Below are 9,249 nucleotides of genomic sequence, written 5' to 3'. Positions count from 1 at the left end.
CAAACTTCAGTACAAGAGCTGGTAAACCGTGGCTCTGTTCTCGGAGCCCGTGACCAGATACTGGTTGTCAGAAGACACGTCACAACACAGGACATCCGTAGGCTCCTCTACCTACAGGGAAGGAGGCTAGAAGAGTGACCACAGGCAGGGGCCAGGCATGGGCCACAGATGAAGGCCTCACTTGGGGCTGTTTCAAGGGTAAGGACAGACCTAGGGCTCGGTCTGGAGACAACGGGGCAGGTCTCAGGGCTCACGGTGGAGCCCGTGAAGTCACAGAACCTTGAGTCCTCATTCCCCTGGATCTAGTAAATGGACCCAGATACCACCCCAGAGGTATTTTCCGGCACTGTCCTCGGGACCCGGCCCACTGGGATCTGGGTCTGAGCTCTGAGAGCCTGGGTTTGCACATCCCTCCTCCCAATACCTGAAACAACCTTTGTAGAGAAGGTGCGGCTATGCAGTGGATCGCCTCGTCCAGTGTGGTCACAAAATAGCTCCCTGGCGAAGGAAAGGCAGGTGGGGAGGCCAGAGACCAAGCTTGCGTTCCAGTCCCAGCTCCATCCCCAAGGTGACTAGGAAAAGAGCAGCTCTTCCTCTGGCTCAGTGTGCCCATCTATAAAAATCCGAGACAAGAGCCCAACCATTCCCTCCCCTGGCCCTATCCTCCTGCCACACTCAGGATGGTGCTCAGTATCACTGCACAAAAGGACAATCAGATGGGGCTTCGTGCCTCTTCTGCCTGCCCGTGTCTCCAAGCTGCTCTTCTGTGTAGGAAGGCACCGTTACAGAGAGCCAGAGAGGAGAGGGATGGGGACAGAAGACAGGCAGGGCGCCAGGCCACAGAGGGAGAGGCGGCGGGGGGCAAGGCGGGCGTGGGTGCAGAGGTGAGAGCGGCAGGGACACAGACACCTGCGTCTCCACTTGGCCGGGCTTGGGGCTCAAGAGGGAGGAACAGAGCCTGGAACAAGGCTGGGCCCCAACTCTGCAGAGAAGCAGACATCCCGGGGTGGGACAGGACGCCTAGAGGGGTCGCCTGGCTTCCACTCACCACAGGCGGCAAACTGGAGGTTGTGGTGGTTGACATATTTATGAAGGACTGCCTTAAACCTCTCCCTCCGGTGTGTGTGGAGAATGATGATATTGCTTGTCCTCAGGCCTACTAGCACCCACTCCTCACTGGGGTCGTGGGTAATGCTGAGGATCTGTTGGGAAGGACCGGAGTCAGCACTCCAAGCTGCCCACCCCGTCATTCAAGCCCCCTCGGGAGACTCAGCCCCCGGCCCCCCACCACGGGGACCACCCTCAGCCCCCGGTGGCTGCCCAGACACCTCTTGCCGTAATTCGTGCTGCTGCAACCTCTGGTAGCACCTCAGGTCCCAGGAATATAGTCTGGTGTCTTCTCCTCCTGCCAGAACTTACTGCCTGCGATGTCCACACAGCGGGACCCATATTCGGGGACCTCATGCTTCCTGGCGGGAAAAGAACTCAGAGGTTCACGCGCTGGCTAACCACCGGGACATTTCGGGCCCAGGAAGCCCCCAGGAGCCCCCCACATCTATTCTCCGCACGGACTCACCTAGTCCTACTGCACAGGGGTGCGAGAGAGGTCCAGAAAGGCACACAAGCCTTCCCAAAGGCCTCACTGTCCAGCCCTCCCCTGGGTCGTACCTGATCAAGATTTGGTTCTGCAAATCCCAAATCTCGACAAATCCTTTGAAACAAGCCAAGCAGATCTGGGCATTGGAGGAGAGCGCCCCGGAATAGCACATGGGGCCCGTGGAGGCCAGCTGTGCCCTGACACGGGGTGTGGGTGCCAGATCCCACAGCGTCAGGTTCCGGGACAGACCCCCAGTGATGAGGCGCTGCCCGTCGGGGAACAGCTTGCAGGCGAGGACGCGGGAACAGTTCCCGCCCTCACATCACCTGCTCGAGGCCCGGGCTCCGAGTCCCACGACAGAGGTCACGCTGGGGTTCCCCCAGCCCTCCCCGAACACCCCCCCACACCTGCGAGTCCAGCAGGCGTCCAGAGCGCTCTCGTCCCAGACCCTAATGTAGCCGTGGCCACACGCGTACACGTGGTGAGTCGAGCCGCTGGTGGCAACGGCATAGACTTTCTTTCCCTGGTGGAGCCTGTCAACCTGCCAGCACCTCCGAGGGACCCTCTGCCTGACCACGGCTTCATCCGGAACCGGCGGCTGGGGAGAGAAGAAAGCGGGTGCCCATCGTCCACGGGGGACCGCCTGCCCGGTCCTCTAACTGAGTTCCTAACTGTTCACCCAACGTCCTGAGACAACGCTGCTCGCCAGCAGTGAGAGCAGCGCCCGGCTCAGAGTGCCGCCCCCGCCGCGGACACAGCTCTAGAAGAGGTGACACCGTGAGCCGAAGGCCCTGCACGGTGGCGGTGAGAGCCGGGAGCCGAGTTCCAAGGAAGCAGGGAGCTGCCGGACAGCCACCCCCTATGGGAGAGAGAAGGACACACTGCATGCCCTCCCCTTTCCTTACTTTGGGGGGTAGCGGGGAAGGCAAAGATCCCAAGTGCAGAAACAATAGGACACTTACCATTGCCCCGAGGAACGACCAGACTTCTTCCCTGGGTGGAGGCAAAGGGCAAGGCCGGCCTGCAAGGAAAGATCAATGCCCACCCGCTCACAGAGAGGGCGGCCGACAGCAACAGAACCGCAGGATTCAAGGGGAAGGCTGCTTTCCCCGACACCAGGCCTCACGCCTTGTCCCCCATCCGAGGCCCAGCCTTGGGTTGCCACTTTCCCTGCCCACGCGTCCCAGCTGGGACTTACCAAACTCGGGTCCTGGCAGGAAGCTATGACACATGGACAGGAGCAGGGGTGGGAGCGGGGCGGGTGGGGAGATTCAGTGTGATCTGGAGAGCTCTGTGCTAGGATCCCCTCTCCCAGGGAGAGCTCCCCCCTCCCACCACCAGTCTGGTTCAAGGGAGACCTACCTGGGGCCCAGCTCTGCTGTGGCTTGTGGCTCCTCCTGGGGGAAACAACTGGCCTGGAGCTCAGATCTGCCTAGAGTCTGGAGGACCGACTGCTGCAGGGTCCCAGCGCTCATCTCCTGATAAACCAGGCCATGCTATGTCAGGGAACCTGGGGGCCGCTGGGGCATCCCATACACCCCCTCCGGTTGGGACTGTGCTTGATGCTCATGCTGGGAGGAAATGCCAGAGCTTTCTGGCACGTTCCTCCTCTCCTCTGGTTCATCATAAATACTGAGTATACTAAACAAAGCCTCTTCCTTCTCTCTACTCATGTTCTCATATCAGTGACGACCCTGAGCCACCCGGTTCTAGGGCTGGAGAACGGAGCCCATCAAACTGCGCCTAGTCGATCAATTCATCCTAAGCCCCTGCAGCAGGAGAAAACAGATGCAGATACACAGATGTGCACTGTTTAGGATCTATTTGCACGGGTCTGAGAACACCTCTGTTGGCGAGAGGATTCAAAAGATTGGTTGCTGACCAATGTTTATCCTAAATGTTGGCAGTGAGGGTGTTAAGGGTGAAAGTGTCACACAGACGTTTTGAGATGTTAGTAGCAGGTGTTATGTTATTCCTTCCAGACATACAGAGGGCATTTCCAGTCCTACAAAATCAAAGTCACCCTCTAGTCCAGCAGTATACCTCTCCACTGAGGACTCATCCCCAGTGTGAACAAGGGGCAACGGGAAACCCCACACGCGTCACAGGCTCTTTCCCTGCCTTGAGGGGGCAGCGTGGAAGAACCCAGAGGCGTCATGCGAACACGAGGTTCCGTTTGGATGGAGCAAGGTCCCGCCATGACAAGAGACGTTGGCTGGTGGGGATATTCGTCTCTCCTATGGGGCAATTCTGAGAACTGGAGGCAATCACGTGTGTAGGAGACACAGAATTAGGTAAGGCTAGCGGTCAGCCCCTCCATCTGTGGACTGTGCCGGGGACCAGAGCTTTGAGGATGTAAGGCAGACCACGTGCCTTCTTCCTCCAGGCCTCCCAACAGGTAGCCCCAGAACGGGCCTGGGGAGAGCCAGCGTTCCCCAACAGAGCACAGAAGCTCAGGGTCAAAACGACGGTGGGGCTGGGGCGGGGATCTTCCCCATGGAACCCATGACCTGATGACCAAGCTCCAATGCTTGGCTCTGAGACCCCCACCCTCCCCACACGCCCCGGCTGTCACCCCAGAAACGATGCAGGGGCAGCTGTATTGCCAGACTCTACTACTCTGGGCACCTCGAGCTCTCGCTCGGCGTCTGGCCTTGAACCCAACACTTGACTTAGCTGATCCCACTGCACTCTCCCGACTGCGAGCCCCATTTTACAGATTTTAAAAACCGAAGCTCAGGTGAGCAAATAACTAGAAAGCACAGGGAAAAGGTTCAAATCCGCCCCCCTTTCCCAGGTCCAGCTCTGAAGAGTCTCCTTTCCCACCTCCCCATGAGGAGAAAGACAAACACCCACTGTAGGTACAAAGGCGGGTGCCCTCCGACCTAACACCTAAGTCCAGGCAACATGATGTTCCAGCCCGAGCGCCGTCTGTGACAGCAGATGATTGGACAAATCCCGTGGCCGCAGGAAGGGACTGGGGAAACGTTATAGGAGGTGAAGGTGGCATACGACGCAGCTGTTAAAAATAACAAGAACATGGGGCGCCTGGGTGGCTCAGTCGTTAAGCGTCTGCCTTCAGCTCGGGTCATGATCCCAGGGTCCTGGGGACGAGCCCCGCATCGGGCTCCCTGCTCGGCGGGAAGCCTGCTTCTCCTTCTCCCACTCCCCCTGCTTGTGTTCCCTCTCTCACTGTGTCTCTCTCTCTGTCAAAATAAATAAATAAAATATTTTTAAAAAATAATAATAACAAGGACACATCTTCGAGGACCAGGAAAATTCCAAGGTGTGAATGAGGGGAGGGGTGGATCCAAGGTCCAGAACCAAGTGCATAATATGCTGCTTTGGTGTAAAAGGAGGGTGGCAATTAGAACCTATCTTTGCATATGTTTGTATGCACATAATAAAGTAGGAGGACGAGTTGCCTTTGGGAATGCAAATTGACACACCAGCAAGACTAAGGGAGAAAGATCTGCCTCTGCCTAACTTGGGATAGTTTCTGCACAGGTGTGGCTCTTTGAACCCCAATTTAAAATTGCTAGACCCTGAGTCTTTTTCTTAACCAAATCCTTCTTTTTCATCTTCCCCAAAATGATAATTTGGGGTCCTCATGACGCTTAGTTGCTTAAATAATTTAACAAATTCACCCCGACATGCATCAGGCTCCTTTAAGTGGGCTACCTGGGCTGGCCCAGCCCTGTGGAGGGGGCACCCAGAGCACACACACACACACCCCCCAGCCAGTGGGATGAGGATGGGCAGGGAGGGCCGGGCAAGCTGCCCTCGGGTAAGGCTCAAAGGCCGTGAGGCCATTGAGGCCAGGATCTCACAGATGAAGAGGATTTCACCCTAAGAGTAAGACAAGGCTTTCTAGAAAAAGCAGAAGGAAGAGTCAATATCACTGAACCCCCTCTGCTCTCTCCCGAGAGCTGGAAATGCAGAGACCCCTCCCCTTAGCAGGCAACTCTTGTGCAAGCTTCAGTACAAAATGCTAGTGCTGGGGGGAGGGGGGCCATTCTGCCAGCAAGGCGGGCCCTCGCCAATCCCCCCACGGCAGGAAACTCACCCCTGAAGACAGAAGCTCAAAACCCGGAGAAGGGAAGGCAGCAGAACTGAAATCTAACCCGCGCCGGGACCCTCCCTCCCTCCCTCCCACACCCAGGCACTGCCCCCTCCCCTGCAGGACTGCTATTTTTAAACCTTAGCCTAACTGATAAACTGATAATCAAGCCCTGGGTCAGAACCCCCAGCGTGGCCACCACCTGCCTTTTCCAATTAGCGCCCCCCCCGCCCGTGCCCTTGGGAGAGGGCTGGGATGGGGGTCTGCCAAGGAAAGTCACAGGCAGGAGGCAAGATGGAGTGAGAAAGTTTTAAGGGGTAAGTCTTTGGATGCGGTTATGGCCGTCCCACAAGAGCCAATGTTTGTGCAGAGACGCAAGCTGGCTGAGCTGTCCCCAAGAGCGGGTGCAGATTCTCATCTCCGGGTGCATCCCCTTAGGGTGAAGGCTGGCTTGGGCTGAGGCCACTATGGGCTACTATGGCAGGGGAGGGGACCCCACCTCTGCCTGGCTCTGTGACCGTTTGTCTGTCGTTCACCAGTGTCTCTGAAAGGGAAGACCAGGGAGACCTTTCTTCTTGGCGGCGGTTCTCAAATCTGAGCACTCATCAGAATCCCCTGGAGTGCAGGGCCCACCGCAGACACCCTGATTCTGTAGGCGTGGGGTGGGGACCCAGACTGTGTTTCTAACAAGCTCCGGGTGCCACATCGGAGAACCACGGCCAGCCCCTCTGTCTGGTGGTCCCCTTCTCTAGGAGTGATCGGGAGGTGAAGCGGGATCCTCTCCTGCTCCTCTCCCCCCGCCCCACGCACCCCCTGCCTCTGGCCCACGCCTCCCACTGAACACACTCTCTCTTTTATTCAGGTTCCGAACGTTCTTCCTTCCTTCGAAGCAGAAGTCCTGAAATGGCCGCTGCATATGGAGAAATCTTTTACTGCCCCGACCTCTAATCTCCAAAGCTCTGTCTCTCCCTGTCTCTCTTTCCCTATCATTTATGCACCCCTCGTCCCCAAAACTTTTATGGTTGCCTGTGTCCTTCCAGATAAGGCCTGGCATTATCCTTGGCCCGGTATTTAAGATCTATCCCCTGCCCGGCCCGGCCTGTTCTCACTTTTCCCCTGATTGTACCTTAACCCAACCCCCAAAGACCTTGACTGTACCTTTCCACCCTCACGCTTCTCTCATGCTGTTCCCTCATCCAGGAATGCTGTTCCCTGTCCATTCACATATCACATTTATACCCCCGCCCCCATACTCCGAACACGTTGCCAAGTCCTTGGGGAACTCCAATTTGCGAGGGAGGGACAGAGGGGTATTGACAGAATTCCCCAGCTGACCCATGATCCATTTTTGGTGCATTAATCCCTTTTCTGATTCTCACAGGAAACCTAACAGTGAGGCAGGGATTTTATCCCCAGTCTGGAAATACAAGAATTAATTCGGGGCATCAGAGCCTCATGGAGACCTATCCAGGATCTCACTGAACAGTTGAGAAGAGCTAGGGTCCAAAGCCAGGCCTATGTGATTTTTAAAAATCGTTTATGAGGGAGCTGTATTGGGTCATAGGGGTTCTTTCTCTGTTCTGCCTCCGAATCCTTTGGCCAAACATGTGCACCCCCTGTGGCCTTTTAGCTCTCCTAATGGTGTCTGTAGATGAACAGAAGTTCTTAATTTCAATTCAGTCCAGCTTATCTAGTCTTCTAAGGTTAGCCTTTTTTTTTTTTTTTTTTTTTGAGTCTTATTTAGGAAATATTTCCTGCCCTCAATATCATGATGATATGCTCCTTTGTTTTATTCTAGGAGGTTCTCTATTTTACCCTCCACATCTAAATTTTTTAAGTTTAGGAACTTGGCAATATCTAGAAGGGGTTGCAAGGAACACAGAGAGTCCAGGACACAAGCCTGGGCCTCGCAAGGGGCAGGCAGCCAGCCCAGCAGTGAGGAGCCCAACCCTTCCGTCAAACTGTGCTGATTTGAATCCCAGGCCTGCCACTTCCAGGCAGCTTTGACAAGTTGCCGGCCGGTGCCTCAGTTTTCTCCTCTGTAAAATAGGGGAGAGAACAAGATGACATCCTTCCTAAAGCTGGGGTCAGACCCAGAGGTTAACCTTGACGAGGCCAGGTTTCAAGTAAATGCCCAGTAAGGGTGAGCAATTCTTAGGGGTCTGAGGAAAAGGAAAGAAAAAGAGGTTAGAGAGGCTGGTGGGAGGACCCCTGTGCAGGGAGTTGCCAGAAGGGGCACAGGGCCTGGATCATAATAGGCTGCATTGCAGGGCACTGGACGTGCATTTCTGGGTTATCACTGTCTATTTTCAGCTGCCCCAGGAGGGAAGTTACGTTTAAGGAAAACGAGGTTCAGAGAGCTTAAGTAACTTGCTCAAGATCACACAGCAACGAAGGGCTGGAGTTGGGGTTTGAGGCCAGGTTCACACAATCCCACACGGCGCTCTTGCAGGCCGCAGGGAGATGGAGGATGCCAGGAACAGGGAGCCAGTTGACTTCAGCAGCCTGGAGAGGGTGGTTCTGTGCATTCTTCGGCCAGGCCCTGGAATGCTAAGATTTGAGTTGTCAGACATTGAGAAGAACACAAGTGGGGGTACAAAGTACTCAACTGAGACATCTGAACAAAAGAAATGGGGCAGCCTCTGAGGGGTGCAATATCAAGAACAGTGGTTCTCAAGCTCAGGCGCAAGTTAAAGTAACCTGGGTGCATACCAGTGCTCAGGCATCTCTGCCCTCCCCATTCCTATTAGCAGGGCTGCAGCCTGAGCATCAAGATGTCTCAGAGCTCCCCCTGGGATTCCAATGTGAGCTAAGGTTGGAAACCACTCAAGTGGAGGGTTTTGCAGAGAAGGGAAACAGGACCATAGTGTTCTGAGAGGGTAGAGGGAAGCAGGTGGGAGATAATCAAGAGGCTGGGGAGGGAGGGACAAAAGTGACAAAGGAAGACCCCTGTGGTCTTGGGAATGGTTGAGGTCAAGGGCACAGAAGGAGTTTAGCTTAAGATGGAAAGGGGAAATGACCACAAAAGGGATTTGTAACCTATATTGGGAAAAGACAGTTCCACTCTATTGTCCCCTCAGCCTTGTCTGTGGAGGGAGGCACCCATCTTGAGCCCAGGCTGGACCACGGTTGGTGGCCAACAGGTGGGAACAAAAATGTGTGAACCAGGGCACTGGAGCTTCCAGGCAGAGGAAACAAACTGGGTCCAGGACCTCAATCAAATGCACCTGTGCACCCACCCACTCACCGATCATCTTTCCCTCCAAGTGGCCAGTGAGCACAGTTTGATTGCACCCCTGCTGCCCTGGGCTCTGAGGACACAGGGCCCAGCCTACAAACCTGGCCTTGACCTTTGTGGATTTCAGTCTTTGGGGTGCAACCAACAGTTGAACTGTGAATTACAGATCAGAGTGGAAAGCAACATGGTGGAGTTAGGGAGGGTGTGACAGGTGAGCACAGAGAAGGGGGACACACCATGCGAAAGGTCATGAGGGGTCAGTGAGGTCTGCGACATGAAGGATGAGAGGCATTTTGGGGGGAAGTGGAGTGGAGGAGAGCATAGGAGAATATTCTAGGTAGAGAGAATAGCAGA

General features: G+C 55.3%; 1 protein-coding gene across 1 annotated transcript; it reads right to left on the bottom strand.

The window, feature by feature from the left end:
• On the bottom strand, positions 1-2,605 carry TLE7 (TLE family member 7). The gene is given in 8 exon segments (XM_032424562.1): positions 1-111; positions 425-498; positions 1,049-1,202; positions 1,329-1,408; positions 1,411-1,469; positions 1,669-1,913; positions 2,022-2,195; positions 2,560-2,605. Coding segments are annotated over 8 exon segments (894 nt in total). The 5' UTR covers positions 2,563-2,605; the 3' UTR covers positions 1-6.
• Positions 2,606-9,249: the final 6,644 nt, after the last annotated feature.

This window comes from Phoca vitulina, unplaced genomic scaffold, assembly GCF_004348235.1.
Source record: "Phoca vitulina isolate PV1807 unplaced genomic scaffold, GSC_HSeal_1.0 scaffold30, whole genome shotgun sequence".
NCBI classification, from domain to species: Eukaryota; Metazoa; Chordata; class Mammalia; order Carnivora; family Phocidae; genus Phoca; species Phoca vitulina.
The sequence above is the reverse complement of the archived record's forward strand: the minus strand, read 5'-3'. Positions and strand labels throughout refer to the sequence as shown.